Here is a 17,549-nt window from a genome sequence, read left to right on the forward strand (position 1 = left end):
AAGTTGATTCGCCCATGAAGCATACAAGAAACAGCTAGAATAGCAACTTAATTGTCATGGATAATACTCACGTATAATTGTTTCACCTTCAGAGGCTTTTTCCACCTTGATTTCTATCTTGTTACCTGTGGGTACAAAAATACCTAATATTAGTCTTTATTAAGTTTCAAAATTTCGAAATATTTTATTTACAACCAATGTATAATTGATGTAGGTAGGAGTCATTTATTAATTAGAGATTACTTGTGTCAGAAGTCTCTTGCACAGCAACTTGTGTAAATTTATTATTTATTTCAATTTCATTCCAGTTTGTGCAAACAAGCAACATCTTATGTTTATGTAACTACAAATACGTAAAATAAATAATTCATGGTTCAAAAAAAATATATGGATATCATATTTTAAATATTTTCTTGTTTTAATGTTTCCTTTCTATTGCCTAGGTAATTGAAAAGTGGAAGATTCTTCTAAGAGCCCCATGTCCCTAGTGAGGGATAACAGGATCACAACATCATCATCATCATCATCATTGCCTAGGTAATAAAGGAAGAACACTGATTTAAAAGACTCAGTTCTGACATGGTACTCCGCTTGGTGGCCATAGAACTCTGCTCATTTTTGGATCAATCTCTATAAAAAGTAGTTCATGGTCTTTTAAACATTTTAATTTCATTTCATTTCATTTTCATTTTAAACATTTTTCATCTCTGTTTGGCCCTATGGTTGACTGGTAGAGAATGCCTTTTGGCATTAAGTCCGCCATTTGTACATTTTTGTATATTTTGTGCAATAAAGTTTAAATAAATAAATAAATTTAACATATTCGCTAGCACAATTTTATTATTAAGCTTAAATGAGAGATCAGATAACATGTTAAGATGTGTTGTAACTTACTTGACATCACCCCTTTCTTAAGCCTTGCCTGCAGCTCGGCCTGGCTACGCTGCACTTGCAGCTTGAAGTCAGTTGCGTCCCGCAGCCGTCCCACACACACCTCGCAGATGCCACACTCCTCATTTGCCATGCTGAGCTGGAAGTTGAAATGAAAATAAAGTAACTACTAAAGAGGAAAGTGGCCAATCACTTCTCCATGGAAACATAGTTCCAATTCTGCTTTTTAGATGTTTGCATGAAGACTGATTTACATTGGTAAAAACAGATATACAAAACATTTATTCAGCAAATAAGCCACAGGAGCACTTTTACAATGTCATGTCAACATTATATTCAAGATTATAATGAATAATATGAATTCAACTAAAATATAAAGCTATTGTAATGAATATGAGATGTAAAGACAATGTCTAATTTAATTACATCTTAAAACTAGACATCATATATAAAAATACAAACTTAAATAATCTAAAATACTAACTTTAGAGCTGTAAAAGACTCTAAAATGTCACTACAGACAATATACCTAGGGCCGGTTGCATCAAATCCTCTGTCACCGTTAAGGTGTTTGTAAAATTTTATTGTATGGAAAGTTCCATAGACGTCTGCTGATGTGTTTGTCAGATGTGGTTGATGCAACTGGCCCTTATCCTATATTAGATTAGGCCATAGGGCCTTTAACATGTCAACAATAAAATAAAATAATATGTAAATACAACAAAATAATGTGATCTAACTAAAGCATCATGTTTGAATGTGAGCCTGAGGCCTGGATTGGGCGTAGAATTTCATCATGAAACCTATTTATTAGAACGCAACCTCTATGTCATTAAAAATACCTAGCAGCCTTTACAAAAAGATGTCAGGTGTCATGTCAAGATGTCTGTTATTGTTCTTTCAAAAATGCATAAATAAAATATAAACTCTGTTTTAAAACTATTACGGTAAAAGATCTTTCAGATCTAAAGTTGCTTTATTATACTAAGTTATAGTAAAAATATTAGTTGGACGCACAGAACTAAATCAAGATAGAAGGAAAAAGTGTATCTACTTCGCGTGCGGAAAAGTTAAATAGCGAGCAACATTGTTCGCCGCGCAAGTCAGTCTGCTCCCGACCGCTGCCCGCGAGTGACATACAGTGAAAAATACAAAATGGGTCGGTATTCGATAATTAACTGTTCAAACACCACCAATAAAAGCAAGAGTGTTAAACAAAGTGTTTCCTATCATCGGTAAGTACCATTTGTCCTAAAATATTTTTTATTAAATAAAAAACACGATTTTCCTATTTTTATCATCAAAACATTAGCTGACGTACGGCCGTCAAACTAGTTTTCCATTGCGGCTTTAATTTGACGAGTCCGACTTGGCGTGCGTTTAAAACAAGCGATATAAAAATAGGCTATTCAAACTGTCGAGACAAAGTGAAGGTAGATTTGTTATTTTGTCCGTCGAACTCACGTCGAACTTAAGAATAGTGGTGCACCACGGAACTATATCGTCATGTATGCTGCGATTTCCTTATTCGATTTTGCGAAGCAGTGGAAATTATAATTATGTTTTTATATTGTTATGAAACTATACAAATAAAGTACGAGTGAAAAGTAAATTTAAATTTAAAATAGGTTACAGTTACGGTATTAACGTTGAATTTGTGGTCGGCAGAAAAACAAATACAAACATAATACGCTCTATATTTATTATGAATAAAAATAACTCTAAAAATGTGTTAATGGTTAATTATATTTATATACATATTACTAAAAGTTGTAACAAATAACATGAGGATAATGAAGTGAGTACATGGTCGATTTTCTTAAAAATATTACGAAATATTAACTAGTATTAATATCTACCTACTAAAATCTTTGTTCCTGGCCTTAGGCAAATTATATACCTACTAGTGAATTGTTTGTCATCACACGAATACAGGTATATACTTACTTCATTTCACAACGAAGATGAACATCCGATATTTTTAACTTCGGCGGGCATCCCGCAAGCAACCTCCACAATCGATCGAATAGGTTACGCGGCGACAACGTTCCCATCACTAAAGTACACTCGTGACGTCATAGGCTCGACACAAAACGTTACACGCTCGGTTTCGCTGTTAATCGCCGAGCATTTTCCTTCTATCTTGATTTAGTTCTGTGGTTGGACGTGATTAGAATGGACGAGGCCAGAGTACCCAAACGCCTTTTAGATGGCCGACCGGAGGGCAGCAGAGGTAGAGGCAAGCCCAAGCTCAGATGGTTAGACGGCGTATACCAGGACATCAGGACCCTAGGAGTGAAAAGTTGGAGAAGGAAGGCCAGAAATAGATCGGACTGGAGAGACCTGCTTGACCAGGCTAAGGCCCACCTGCGGCTATAATGCCTCAGATGATGATGATAGTACAAATATTAGTTAGTCCGTATTTACCATAGAAATAGGATGTCAGTAAGCGGCAGCGAAATGTTTGTGGTATTTATTCTTATAATACTGTGAACAATTTATTGTGTAATTGTTTACTTACATTAATATCGAAGCAGTCTCTCAGCATGTCGTAATATACCTCTGTTTTGTCGTGATGTTTATACATAATCTTAAGGCCTTTTTCCGGCGGCCGCACCAGGCAGCAAGTACATGAATGTAACTGCTCCATTGCCAAATATATAAATGCACTGACAATGGGTCACAAACAGCTTAATACTACTAGAACTTTATAATATAATATATATATATTATATTAATAGATGTATTCATCTAATGATGAATTTCATGCAGAAAAATATACAACAAATTTGACGTAAGTAGTCACTAGTCATAGACGTTATAGACAATGCTAATTTTTTTTTGTTAACTGTAGTGCTGTGCCTCTACTATTGATAGCCAAGTTTGTGTGCCAAGTTTCTGTTGATGATTTAGTCCATTTTAGGCTTCCCACAGACAGTCTTAAAAATTCATAATCTTAAAAAAAACTTGTATGCAATCTGACAGTTCAAATCTGTCAGTGTCTTGTCAGTGTCAGTTTGAACTGTCAGATTGCATACAAGTTTTTTTTAAGATTATGAAAATTAAAGCTAGGAACATACTACGCGGACGTCCGTCGTAAAACGACCGCGACCGCGACCTATCAGTGTGCACGGAACAAAACATCCAGAGAGCCAGATTTCGATCGGACGTCCGTGCGCTCAAGGCCACGTCCGCGTCCGTCGACCGATAGTTTGCACGGTTATGTGTATTTCCATTGTCCAGATTCCCGTCCGCGGTCGATTTACGACGGACGTCCGCGTAGTGTGTTCCTAGCTTAAGACTCGTCTGTGGGGAGGCTTAGGCTCCCCACAGACAGTCTTAAAAATTCATAATCTTAAAAAAAACTTGTATGCAATCTGACAGTTCAGATCTGTCAGTGTCTTGTCAGTGTCAGTTTGAACTGTCAGATTGCATACAAGTTTTTTTTAAGATTATGAATTTTTAAGACTGTCTGTGGGGTTAGACAATAGAAAAGTCTTGCCAAGTTTTTACAATTAAGTTAGAAAAGTTAAGTAGGCCATGGTTATATTTTCATAACCATGGCCTACTTAACTTTCTAGATGACAGAGATAATTGTAAAAACTTGGCAAGTTTTGACTTGACAAACTAGCCCATCTGCAGTAGCATCACTAATATTAAAAATCTGATGTCTTGTCTATGGATACTGTATGTCAATGTCATGGGTTCGAGATATTCGAGAGAACCGCTCTCGAAATTCATATGTCTGTACAAAGTGGTATAAATATAGATTAGTGTGTTTATTCATTGTGATACAATTGCCAGTACCAACACCGTACATAATGGAGGAATTACATTCGTGTAGTTGTTGCCTGGTGCATCCTCCAGCAAAGGGGCTCAAAACTGTGTATAAACATCTCGACAAAACAGAGATATACTACGAAATGCTAAGAGACTGCTTTAATATAAATGTAAGCTTTCATGGTTTCGTAGATGCATAGGGTTAGAAGTGCCACGAATATTCGGCATAGAGAGCGAGGTAATAAGGCAGGTTGCTTGGCCATATAATAGGCGCGCACTGCGTCAGTCGAGACACGTCCATATAGTGATAACGGACTTGACACCCGGGACATGGGCCACGGTTGGCTCCCCCTTAGACCCTGTTCTGGATTCACATCAGAAATAGAGCCGGCCCAGTCAACATTTGGAACAGGCTAACTACTCAGCAGTTGCTTTTGGCAACTCTAGTTTCCAGCTATCACCTTTATTTTACTAGATTAGAGTCCATTGAAAATTTTAGAGCAATTGAATGTGTAGGAAATATATTTCCATGGATGAAACACACACACACACAGTCTCTCTGCTTAGCCTCGAGGTTGACTGATAGAGAATGCTTTATAGCATTAAGTCCGCCTTTTTTGTACTGCAAGATTTTTCTTTCGTGCAATAAATATTAAATAAATAAATAAACTGTGATTTTGCTTCATCCTTGCATTGCAGAAACTTCAGACCCAGAAATAATAATGAAAATGCCAACTGAAATGTTCATATAATGTTTGATTTGGATTTTAGCCAGTTTAGATATTGTTAATGGTACAATTTACAATTAAAACAAAGTTGTAGTTTATAATTTTATCCAAATATATTATAAGCCAACATTCTAAACTACACAAGAGGTTTTTAAGCGGGTTACTTACGTTTTTACCCAAGTTGAAATAACACTCAACATGTTTCTATCCATTTCCAAAATTCATTTCCTCGGAAATGGATTAAAACATGTTGAGAGTTATTTCAACTTGAGTAAAATGTGAGCAACCCGCTTAAAATATAAACAAGTGATGTTTAATGTTCAGCTAGGTTTGGGGAATCATGAATGTGGCATCTGCGAGGTGTGCGTGGGGCGGCTGCGGGACGCGAGCGACTTCAAGCTGCAAGTGCAGCGCTGCCAGGCTGAACTACATGCACGACTCAAGGGAGTCATCACTGCTAGTAAGATACATGTGTATTATACCTAACTTGATGGAGCTATGCGTAGAGTATGGTGGTGGCATTCCAGACAGAGCGGGTAATGGAGTTGCCTAGGTACATTTTATGATTAAATTAATAACATTAAATTATTTATCTAAAACATAAGTATTACACTTTTTAATTCTTATTCAAGTAGTGCCAAAGTTTTTAAACTAAAAGTATATATATTTTTGCCTCAATATAACAATGACAGTCCAAAAAGGGATTGGAAATTTAAGCTGCTATGGTCTAGAGTCTAGAAGAAAGAAGAGGACCTGCCATTACCCAGAAATGGGACACTCAATATTTTAACTGTTTTCAGGTCTTGAGCCATTGATTACTTTAGTAAGAACAATAAGTTAGTAGATAATAACAACTCCATTGCCCACTTTGTCCAGAATGCCGCCACATGTCCATACGCTAGTTTATGAGAAAGCCCCTTACAAAAAACTTCTAAAAACACTAAAACACTACGCTATTTTGTGTCTGATAATATTTTAATGAGACAACAATAAGTCAAGGCATTGTCATTATGTAATGGGCATTGTTTGTTAAAGTTATTCTTTTTATTGTCTAATGAATCTTTTAAGGGCCACTTGCCCCACCTTAACTCAAGGTTAGTGGGCTGACAACAGTCAAATTCCATATAAAATGGTGGGTTAACTCTCCATTTTCGGTGGAGCAAGTGACCCTTGATGAATGAGTAATTGAGTATTATGTTATGTTGTATATTCACCTTTAGATTGAATTGTCGTTTTGAATAAAATAAAAACATTTGCACTATAGAGAATGAAATCTCCTGTTGATATTTCTAACAGCCATGATCTACATCAATTTCACCAATTTTGCACTGTAGATTCATGACCAACATAAACATTCACTAACACAAACAAATATATTATATGATTATTGTGTTCAACAGGTAACAAGTTAAAAATCAAGTTGGAAAAAGCTTCTGGTGAAGAAACAATTTTAAGTGAGTATTATTACCATCATACAATATTTTAGAATGTCTTTCCCTGAAACCCTGCTGTACTGTTTTGTTGTATTGATTTTACATTAAATAAATACCTATACTTATTATTTTATCAACCGCAATTAAGCTACTCAATGAATTCATGTATGTGTGTGTTTATTAATATTACAAATATTCAGTTTAAAGAATATTGATTGTCTAAAGAAATTACAACATTTCACTTATAAGACAACAATTTACTATATTATATATGACCAGCTTTTGCCCGCGGCTTCGCTTGCGTTAGAAAGAGACAAAAAGTAGCATATGTCACTTTCCATCCTTTCAACTATCTCCACTTAAGAAATCACGTCAATTCGTCGCTCCGTTTTGCTGTGAAAGACGGACAAACAAACAGACACACAATTTCCCATTTATAATATGAGTCTGGATAAGTATGTAAGCAGTAGCAAGCATACTTACTAAAACAAATATTTGTTTTTTAATGCAGATGATATTAAAGTGGAAAAGTCAGAGGTCGAGATGGCAGATGGCGAAATCGTTTCAGGTACTTGATGTCTATTGTACACATTTACAGATGCATTGGTCGCAACCCACACTCAGGCGACGCACGTCGTAAGACGCGGAACGGACGTCAGCGCCGCGCCGCCCGAGTGTAATTTGAAAAACATCTCAGTACATTTTGTATAGGAAGGACGCCCAGGCGACGCGTTCCGCGTCTTAAGACATGCGTCGTCATGTGTGTGGGGATAGTCCCTTGGGCGTACATATATACTTATTCCTATGTTAAGGTCAACATGACCACTTTAGTCGATTCCTATAAGCTCACCATACATCCGGTACATTTTGTACAAGTAAAGTCTTGTATAAAAAATGCTCCAGCTTGTTAAACTGATATATTCAACGCGCCGCCATTAAATTAAACAGTATACTGTGTAGTATCTCTGTTTGGCCCAAAGGTTAGCTGGTAGAGAATGCCTTCTGGCATTAAGTTCGCCTTTTGTACATTTTTTACTGTGCAATAAAGTTTAAATAATTAAATTAATTAAGTAATTAAATAAATAAAGCTGTATTAATAAAAATATTGAAGATTTCTTTATGGATGTAAGATTTACATCTATACTTTTGCCTGACAACCAACTGCAACGTAAAAGTTTCATTAAAATTTATTACTGGAAATTTCAACATGGCATACCAGGGGCCCACTTCTCAAAATGTAAAGTTACAAGTCACAAGCGGAAGTCTCTTTCCAACTTGTCATATTAGACATTGACTACCACTTGTAACTTGTAGCTTCGAGAAATGGGCCCCAGTCTGAATAATTAAGTTGTAAATATTATTGTCAGTTTCAGTGGCCGTACACAAGCAACCGAGAACGCCTTCAGCAGAACCCGTCGTGCCAACGTCCAGCCCTACATCTGCGCGCGATCCAACTCAAAATAACCTTGACAATTCCGAGCTAGCTCCAGTTCCCAGTCACCCTAAAGAACACACCTGCGATATATGCCAAAAAACCTTCGACAACCCAAATGCAAAATTTAAACTGACAATCCATCGCCGCTGCCACACCGGAGAGAAACCTTACGCATGCAACGTGTGCGATAAAAGATTCGTACAAAAAAGCCACTTGAATACTCATTACGCCTACCACATGGGAAAATTCAAATTCTCCTGCGAAGTATGTAACGCGCGATTCCTCCATAAAAACCAGTGGATCGTACATATGCGGATACACACCGGGGAAAGACCTTACGCGTGTGATATGTGCAACAAAAAATACAGAGAAAAAAGCCACTTGACTTTTCATAAAAAAAGTCATTTCAAATCTGATCCTGTGGACAAAAAGTACGATTGTGATGTTTGTGGGAAACGGTTTGCTATACAAGGAAATTTTTACAAACATAAGGCACTACATGATAAAAACGAGAAAGAAAAAAATGAAGGAAAACAGGAGGACCCAAAACCATACGAGTGTGAAATATGTCACAAACAGTTTGCATTAAAAGGTGTCTTGAAAAATCATAGAGAAATACATACTAATGAATCACCCTTCGAATGTGAAACGTGTCATAAGAAATTCCGAGTGAAGAAGTATTTAGAGGTGCATATGAAGGTACACGAAAACACAAAGCAACACGCCTGTGAAGTTTGTGGCCAACAATTTACTCACAGATCGAGTTTTAAACGTCATACTGAAATACACACAGGCGACAAACGCTTCTCCTGTGAAATATGTCACAAGCGATTTGGACGCTCAACAATTTTGCGAAATCACATGCTTATACATAGCGGGCTGAAGCTACACTCTTGTAAAGTGTGCGACAAGCAATTTAGACATAAGAATGCTTTATATATACATGTGAGGAGACTGCACACCGACGAACGACCATATCCTTGCGATATATGTAAAAAAGGGTTTGCTGAATTATCCGCCTTGAAATTCCATTATAGAACTCATACTGGAGAGAAACCATATGTTTGTGAAATTTGTCAAATGAAATTTGTTCGACCTGAAGGTGTTAGGAAACATCTGATACGTGTTCATAATGAGAAACCTAATAAATTTGTGGTAATCAAATAATGCATATAATAAATAAACATACCAGCCAGTTTAAAAGATACAGGATTCCGTCGCTAATTAGGCACTGGTCCCACCGCGAGCTAAACTATGAGCTATCGGCTATAAAACGAACAAAAGATAATCACTCCCGTGTAAATAAAAGAGACACGGCGATGTTTATAGTTACTCGCCCAGCGGTGAGCTATCAATATGGCCGTGTCTTTGTTTGCACGGGAGTGCTTATCTTTTGTTCGTTTTTATAGCCGATAGCTCATAGCTTACTGGGGCGGTGGGACCAGTGCCTTACTTATTAATTTTTCCTCATTTTTAAGGAAGTTAATATATGTATTTATTTATGTGTAGTAAAATGTCAAATAATTAAGTTAGCTTATATGTATTTTAATTGTTAGAAGTTATGGACCATTGTGATGTCTGAATATGTTATAAAAAAATATATTATAAAAATGTTTAATTTATATAAAATATTTTATTTACTGTTATTTCAAAAAATACACATTACTTTTTCAATTATTAACCAAAATATATGTCAAACAGAACCCCAGAACTTATGTGTTTTATTTTGTATTACTTATCTTTGCATATTTTATGTATGTCTGTTAATAAATAAAATAAAATAGCCTTTTATTTATTGCTAATTTTAATAATTTCTATAGTTTTTATTATCTTCCAAGAACCTCGTCCTCGCAGGTGAAGGCCTCCAGAGTTTTCCACTCGTCTCTCTCCTGGGCTATTTGCATCCAGTTTTGACCGGCGACATTTTTTATTTCGTCTTCCCATCTGGTAACAGGTTTACCTCTACCCCGTTTTCTTAGTGGTCTTTTCCTTGACGACACTTTTAATCCAGCACTGTTAATACCTGTACATAAATTAATAATCATAATCAAAATATTTATTTGTATTAAACTTAAAAACTACACATTATGCATAAAGTATTACTAGAAACTACAAATGTACAAGAAATTGGTAAGTTTATCACGAAATGATTCCGTCTAAGCATAATGCGGACCCGGAGATCAGCGCTGATCTTCCGACGAGACCATTTGCAAGACACGAACGCAGCCGCGCGGTACGGCCCTACTGTAAGTTGAAAGCATCCTTAGGCATTAGAATACTTGTTTTCCTATCAAAGCTCCTCTCATAAAACAACCCGCCTTTAATGCCTCTCATTATGCACCAGTCACATTAGAACTTATTTAACCAGCGCGATCGATTATAGTTACAATGCACACAGTTGAGGTTACGTAGTCATCTATATTCTGGCAGGCAGGCTGAATACAATCTGGGCTGGGTGTATTCAAGTCAAGAGTGAATAGGCTATTACTGAACCAGTGAGCTACAACTTCGGCCTTGTCGTCACTTTCCATCAGTGCGACTAAGGTCAATCACAGGCCAGTTTATAATAATAAAAAAAACGTACAATTCAGAACACCAATGAAAACGCATACGAGTTACGCACCATGTAAATGGGCCATGTTTAGGAATCGTGCTCCTACTAGGTACCACATAAATAATAAAATAAAAATATTATAAGGACATTTTTACACAGATTGACTGAGTCCCACGGTAAGCCGAAGAAGGCTTGTGTTGTGGGTACTCGGACAACGATATATATAATATACAAATACTTATTCAAATTCGAACCCGGGACCGCGGCTTAGCAGACAGGGTCACTACCCGCTAGGCCAGACCGGTCGCCACATACATTTTAACTGTGGTAATATCGCAAAGATTATTGGTGTCAACTGCCAGGAATATTTTTTTAGTTGTAGATAGATCTGAGGATAGATCCGAAAAAGTTAACATTTGTAACAAATGTTATAAAAAAACACGAATTATTTTAAATGATTAGTATGATTATATTTGCCATCATCAAAAAGTAAAACTGGGTTTTAAAATTAAACTAATACTTACATACATTTTTTTATTCAATTTGTATATACTTGAAATACTTATAAGGAAAAAAAAACCTGGGACATGAAATGTGAATATATTTTTCTATTATTTACTGATTTCATCAATTCTATAAGTATGTTAAGCTTTCTACATGACATAAATTGCACAATGTAAACTATAATTAGGGTATTTACATAGTTACAGCCTTATACTACTGCGGACATCTTTTCTATTTAGGTATAACTATAAGTATTCATTGTTTTTAATTTAATAAACCTCGTAGGCTTCTCGTGGTGCACGCTTACAAGATGTTTCTTCACCCCACTGTGTCGCTGAAATTACTTGTAGCATATTTCGCAAGCATATGGTCTCTCCCCCGTGTGAACACGATAGTGTTCCTTCAATGCAGCAAGGACCGGAAAAGCTTTTTTACATACATCGCAAGCATGCGGCTTTACAGTAGAGTGAACTCTTCGAACATGAACTGTCAAGGCAGACTTATGCCTAAACTGTTGCCCACACACTTCGCACGCGTGCTGTTTAAAGTCCTCGTGCACCATCATATGGTCCTGTAAATTCCTCTTCTTCCGGAATTTCTTATGACACGTTTCACACTCGAATGGTTTTTCATCTGAATGTGTTATACTGTGATTTCTTAAAATACCTTTAGTTGAAAACCGTTTGCTACATATCTCACACATATATTCCTTTCTACCTTCCCTTAAAGCTTTATCTTCCATTTCTTTCTCGGCATGTCTATCCATATGCTTAGCTAAAGTCCCTTGTAGTGCAAATCGTTTCCCACAAATGTCGCAACAGAACTGTTTGTCCATAACTTGGTTGTGTTGGACTAATAGATGTCTCTTTAAGCTACATCTATAACGGAAGTTCATTTGACATATCTCACAGTTATAAGGCTTTTCTCCAGTGTGTACTCAAGATGTATACTCAAAGCGTCCTTTTTAATGAAACGTTTGTTACACACGACACACGAATACTTATAATCCTCATCGTGAAGTTTCGAATGGAGTTTTAAAGCACATTTTGATGTATACCTTTTACTGCATTTGTCACACTTGAAAGGTTTGCCTCCAGTGTGATCAAATTTATGATTTTTCAACGCAAACTGCGTATTGAATTTCCTTTCACAAACATCGCATTTGAATGGGTAGTCACCGGAATGATTATTCTTATGAGCATTATAAGTGCTTTCTTCTGCAAATTGTTTTCGGCATATATCGCAAGTGAATACTTGTTGATCTGCAGATAGTGGATTTATAGGGTCATCTGCAGACTCTCTCTTGCAAGCTGTTATCTCTCCTGGCTCTACTTGACTGTGATCAAATTTCAAATGTGTCTTTTTATGAACAGTTAAGTGACTCTTTTGTCTATATTTCTTATTGCATATATCACACGAAAAGGGTTTTGCAGCGGTGTGTATCCGCATGTGTATAACAAATTCATGTAAAGCCGATAGCTCATAGCTTACTAGCTCGCGGTGGGACCAGTGCCATAGAAGCAGCTATACAAAATTCAAGTCTAACTTTTCTATTATACTTTTCTACGCACCTTTCTTTTGAATCTGGCTTTTGTTTTTGTATTTGTAGCGTCCATCAACCTGCTATGTTAGATCTGATTTAGACGACGTGCGAACTCGCATGCGATTTTAGTTACATTACGGGCTGTTGAGGTTACATACAATTTTGCACAGCCATCAAATACCGCAATATAATAAAACTGTGAGTTCTCGTACCGTCTAAATGGGCCCTAACTTGAGCATATGACCAGTCATGCTATTACAAGTACAACACTAGAGATAGCACTATATTGTTCCTTCATATCTAGCTTAGTGCCCTCCAAACCCATTAATGTAGTTGATCAAATGACCAGTCAATAACTACAAGTGAGGAGTGTCTTTTCAAAAGGGCTTATTTCCATTTTTTCTTTTTTTTAAACTATGAATGCAGTTTTTCTTAGCATAGAAAATTACGCGTTGTTTTGAGATAAAAGTTCAAAAAGTCACGCCTTGATCTTTAAAAAAAAGATTAACATCAAAGTTTAGAACACATTTTGAAAAATGTGTAATGATTATTTATGTGGATAAACCAATGCATGTATTACAACAACATTCATATCAACTAACGTTAATACAAAATCCAAAAATAAAATAAAACTATTTTAAAATAATAACATTTACGCTACTAGGCCACCACAAAAGGGCTTAATTCCCAAAAGTTCGCATCAAAAGTGCTTAATTCTCAAAAACATGGTAATTAAATATTTATTTAGGTACACATGTTATGTTTGATGTAATTATAGCATTAACGTCAACTTACGAGTACAATATTACAATTTTGCAAATTAAATATTAATTTCAAAATCAATACCGTGGAATTATGTTTTTCTCGATTTCCCAAAAAAAGTTACAAGTGGAAATAAGCCCTTTTGAAAAGACACTCCTCATCCTCAAGTATCATTGAGTATAGAAAATATCTCAGCCCAGTACCACACCTCGGACACTGGCAATCAAATTGTATATGAAAGAGGCGCGTTTCTAGCACACAGTCTAAGCTCGTGTAGGCGGAACGCGTACTATGCTTGTATGAGTGAAATATGACAGGTCGGTTTTTGACAGGCGGTAACTGTGAGGTAACCGACAGGGGGTGAGTGGCACTTTCAGCTAGGAGCGGGAGTAGCCACACTATGATAGTACTCTTTATTATACTGTGCCAGTACACACCTGACACAACCTCGCCATCAGCCATCTCCACCTCAGATTTCTCCAGCTTGATGTCACCTGCACCAAAGGAATACTATTTTTGATACTTTCATAGAAATAGTAAATAATACACATAATAAAGTAGCTAACTTTAGCAAAAAATGTATTTTTGTACAAGATTATATTGCTGTTCAAAATTGAATTAAATATCACAGAGCTAAGGCTAGCTCCCGACTCCATTGTCAAAGGAAGTCCTTGTTATCATAAAAATGCATGGTCATCCAATTAAACATTAAATATAATATTGACATTTATGTAAAATGTCCTCATAATAAATAGTTAAATAAAAAGTTACAAATAAATTGTTATTGACTTAAATTTACATATGAAAAAAATGTATAGAATACTACAACAAATATATGCTTTACTCACCAATAATGTTTTCTTCACCAGCAGCTTTCTCCAACTTGATTTTGAGTTTATCACCTGTAGCAAAAATACCTAATATAATTTCATTCATGAGTGCCTTCTCTTACATATAATTCATAATATAAGTGATCATCAAATGAGATAAACCGGTTTTAAAGGCAAAACAAATTATAAAAATGTAAGTAAGTAAGTAAGTAAGTAAGTAAACACTTTATTGTACAGAAAAATAATACAGCACATAATATTTAAAATAAAAAGTTTCAGTACAAAGGCGAACTTATCCCTTTAAGGGATCTCTTCCAGTTAACCTTTGAGCATTTGAGGGAGAGTTTGAGACGGTAGACATCCACATAATACAAAAACTACAAAATAATAACAATACATTTTTCATTCCTTAGTCTAACACGCAGTATATATTAATAAATATATAAATAATCAATAAATATTTAATAAATATAATATATATATATACTACTAACAAAACCGCATACAATCCCTGTCTCAGTTTTCGTCCGATAGCCACAGTTTCTTTAGATTCGCCTTCAGCGATGCGACCGATTGACACTGTCGAAGAGGAGGTGGTAAAGTATTCCACAGTTTGACCGAGTACACCGTAAACGAATTATTATATGACCGATGTTTGTGGGGTGGGATACCTAGAGTGAGATGAGTGAGTGAGTGAATGTACCAATTGACAACGTTTCAAAATTTTCAATGTCCCTAAATCGAAAACCATTTCGAGATATACGCTTGTAGATCACATAAATATTTTTTTTAATTTTTTTTTCCGTATTTTTAGTATAAAAAATCATAAAAATAGTTTAAAGGGGAAGTGACGTCAAATAGCTGACTTAGAGCTGCCACTATAAGAAAAAAATCTTCCAGTTGGGATGTCCCTTGAGTTTGACAGTGACACTTATCACAGTTCGTAGCAAAGATATTAAAAATTTCATGGCTTAGTCTATGGTTCGTAGTCATTCACTATGGGTTGACAGTGACACTTGACAGTCAAACATACCGGACTGTTTGAGCTGACTGTTAAAACTTTATTTTTTTAAAAAGATTTTGTCGTTTTCTTAGGTGTATGAAACAACACATGTGACGTCACGAAGCTGCGTCTTGACGTTTGTAACTTACGCTCTTTCTGCTCGAAGTAGTAATAAGAAGGGATTTTCCCATTAAAATAGCAGTTTTTGGAAAAATAAAAAAATACGTGTATCTTTTAGTATTAAGTTCTTTCAAACCAAACAATAAAAAGTAGTACTCAAAAATATGAAATGTTGTCAATTGTTTCATATTTTAAATGAACAGTAGACAAACAGTCTACACCTCCTCCAGCTATAATTTAATTTTAAGTTAAATTCTTTATTTGTATTGTAAATTTGTGATTGATGAACAATTAATAATATTTGCAGTCTTTAAATAATTTTAAGAATGATTAAATAGAGGAGCTTAAGCCGCGTATCGACTGCGGGCGGCTGCCGCGCGAGCCATGTTCGACCGCGCCAAACCTGCGTTTTGGTGCGCGAGCCAATTTAAAGCTCAACATTTTCATATAGCGCGGCAGCGGCGCGCGGCAGGCGATCCGTGACCAAACATTCATTTAGGTCCGTCCCAATTGCGCACGCACAACACACTGACGCTCCTTTGCCGCGCCACCAAAAACCGACACGAACTGGTTCGCCGCGCGGCACGTTCGAGCGCGCCAATGTTCAAGCTGCCGCGCGCGGCAGACCCGTCCCCATATTGCGCGGCCGCCGCGCGAGCCAATGTTCGATGGTTTGCCGCGCGCAGTCGATACGCGGCTTTAGAAGAACTAAATACAGGGGGTATAGCTATGGTTTCTATGTAAATTTAAAGTGAAAGAAAAATCTAAAATATCCCCAGGGGAAAGTAGAGAATTTTAGGAAAATTTAATGTAATAATTTGTGTAGGGTAATTGCCTTACCATACACCAAAGTGATGAAGTAAGATGAGTTTGATATCTGATGTAACTTACTGGCAGTGATGACACCCTTGAACCTGGACTGCAACTCAGCCTGGCTGCGCTTCACTTGCATCTTGAAGTCATTTGCATCCCGCAGCCGTCCCACACACACCTCGCAGATCCCGCACTCTTCATTTCCTATGCCTAGCTGCAAGATAAAATTAAGTCATAAAAATAGGGATATTAGGTTAGTTTCTTATACTTAAAATACAATATTTCATGACACGCATGAAATAAAGCACCACATTATTAGAAGAAAAATATGGACAGTAGGTATGTTTAAACATAATTTACATTTGTCAAAGAGAAGGATATAAAGTAAATGAATTGACTGTGACGACACTCCTCAGTATTTCATAGTAATTCCATATTAGCAAATTGTTTTGACAGTTCTTAAAAAGAAGCTAATTTGACTAATAGGAAACTAGCCTATTGAAAAAAAATGACAAACTTTATTCTAGTATACTTCTTATCATTAAGACAGATTATAACCTGTGAACCATTCCATTGATTATTAGGAACTTTGATTAGCGAGACTACCATGCAAAATGGTACCTATGCAATAATCACTTCTACAGTCTCATAGAAACAAATGTATAATACCAAAATGAGCATAACAGCTGCTGAAAGCAAGATAAAATGTTCTAACTTACGTTTATATCGAAGCAGTCTTTCAGCATCTCGTGGTACACTTCTGTTTTGCCGAGATGTTTATACAGTGTTCTGAGCCCCCTCTCCGGCGGTCGCACCAGGCAACAGCTACACGAATGTAACTCTTCCATTGTTACTTATAAAACACTGTGCTAGCACTGACACAAATGATTTAGCTAATACATAGTACACTCTAAAATCCAATTCTGCCATTCCATTCATATAAAGATAGCAGCCACATATTGATTGCTAATTGGAATAAAATTAGGGATATCGACTCCAAATACTCCGAAAATGGGCAAAATGGCTGATCTTCTGTCACGTGTCTGTCACTTGTCAGTCTGTTTTTTTTTCACTTTTTTTACACTAGTGCTGTAGTATTTTTGTGGGCCAAGTTAGTTAAAATAATGCCAAGTTTATTGCTAGACCATAAAAT

General features: G+C 36.2%; 3 protein-coding genes across 5 annotated transcripts in view; 1 reads left to right on the forward strand and 2 right to left on the reverse strand.

The window, feature by feature from the left end:
- LOC125240092 (zinc finger protein 62 homolog) overlaps window positions 1-3,580 on the reverse strand; it is a 31,818-nt gene extending 28,238 nt beyond the window's left edge. The window contains exons 1-3 of the mRNA XM_048147938.1: window positions 3,413-3,580; window positions 895-1,030; window positions 72-125 (exon numbers count right to left, since the gene is read on the reverse strand). Coding sequence (XP_048003895.1) covers window positions 72-125; window positions 895-1,030; window positions 3,413-3,541 — 319 coding nt within the window. The 5' untranslated portion in view covers window positions 3,542-3,580. The remainder of the gene's footprint in view (window positions 1-71; window positions 126-894; window positions 1,031-3,412) is intronic.
- A 1,030-nt stretch (window positions 3,581-4,610) lies between these two features.
- LOC125239619 (zinc finger protein ZFP2-like) lies at window positions 4,611-9,853 on the forward strand. 3 transcript variants are annotated; one of them, XM_048147232.1, is made up of 5 exons: window positions 4,611-4,841; window positions 5,724-5,859; window positions 6,800-6,853; window positions 7,344-7,400; window positions 8,200-9,853. In XM_048147232.1, the coding sequence occupies exons 1-5, from the start codon at window positions 4,713-4,715 to the stop codon at window positions 9,432-9,434; spliced, it is 1,611 nt and encodes a 536-aa protein (XP_048003189.1). In that variant the 5' UTR covers window positions 4,611-4,712; the 3' UTR covers window positions 9,435-9,853. The 3 variants fall into 3 exon arrangements, with proteins under 3 accessions (XP_048003189.1, XP_048003190.1, XP_048003191.1); XM_048147233.1 differs by having other exon boundaries at window positions 8,206-9,853; XM_048147234.1 differs by lacking the exon at window positions 7,344-7,400.
- Window positions 9,854-10,093: 240 nt separating this feature from the next.
- On the reverse strand, window positions 10,094-17,395 carry LOC125240093. The gene is made up of 5 exons (XM_048147939.1): window positions 17,116-17,395; window positions 16,475-16,610; window positions 14,479-14,532; window positions 14,068-14,124; window positions 10,094-10,290 (listed from the first exon to the last, which is right to left on the reverse strand). Exons 1-5 carry the CDS (start codon window positions 17,242-17,244, stop codon window positions 10,094-10,096), a joined length of 573 nt encoding a protein of 190 aa, XP_048003896.1. The 5' UTR covers window positions 17,245-17,395.
- Between the last annotated feature and the right edge of the window lie 154 nt (window positions 17,396-17,549).

The sequence above is a fragment of the Leguminivora glycinivorella genome, chromosome 26 (assembly GCF_023078275.1).
Source record: "Leguminivora glycinivorella isolate SPB_JAAS2020 chromosome 26, LegGlyc_1.1, whole genome shotgun sequence".
Lineage (NCBI taxonomy): Eukaryota > Metazoa > Arthropoda > Insecta > Lepidoptera > Tortricidae > Leguminivora > Leguminivora glycinivorella.

Excerpts from the sequence above, each read along its gene's own strand:
- LOC125239619 (XM_048147232.1), top strand. The coding sequence starts at position 4,713 with ATGGAGGAATTACATTCGTGTAGTTGTTGCCTGGTGCATCCTCCAGCA. Across the intron at positions 4,842-5,723 it reads GAGACTGCTTTAATATAAAT|CTAGGTTTGGGGAATCATGA; the intron begins GTAAGCTTTCAT and ends TTTAATGTTCAG. Across the intron at positions 7,401-8,199 it reads AGATGGCGAAATCGTTTCAG|TTTCAGTGGCCGTACACAAG; the intron begins GTACTTGATGTC and ends TATTATTGTCAG.
- LOC125240093 (XM_048147939.1), bottom strand. The coding sequence starts at position 17,244 with ATGGAAGAGTTACATTCGTGTAGCTGTTGCCTGGTGCGACCGCCGGAG. Across the intron at positions 14,533-16,474 it reads CAAGGGTGTCATCACTGCCA|GTGATAAACTCAAAATCAAG; the intron begins GTAAGTTACATC and ends TTTTTGCTACAG. Across the intron at positions 14,125-14,478 it reads TGGTGAAGAAAACATTATTG|GTGACATCAAGCTGGAGAAA; the intron begins GTGAGTAAAGCA and ends CCTTTGGTGCAG.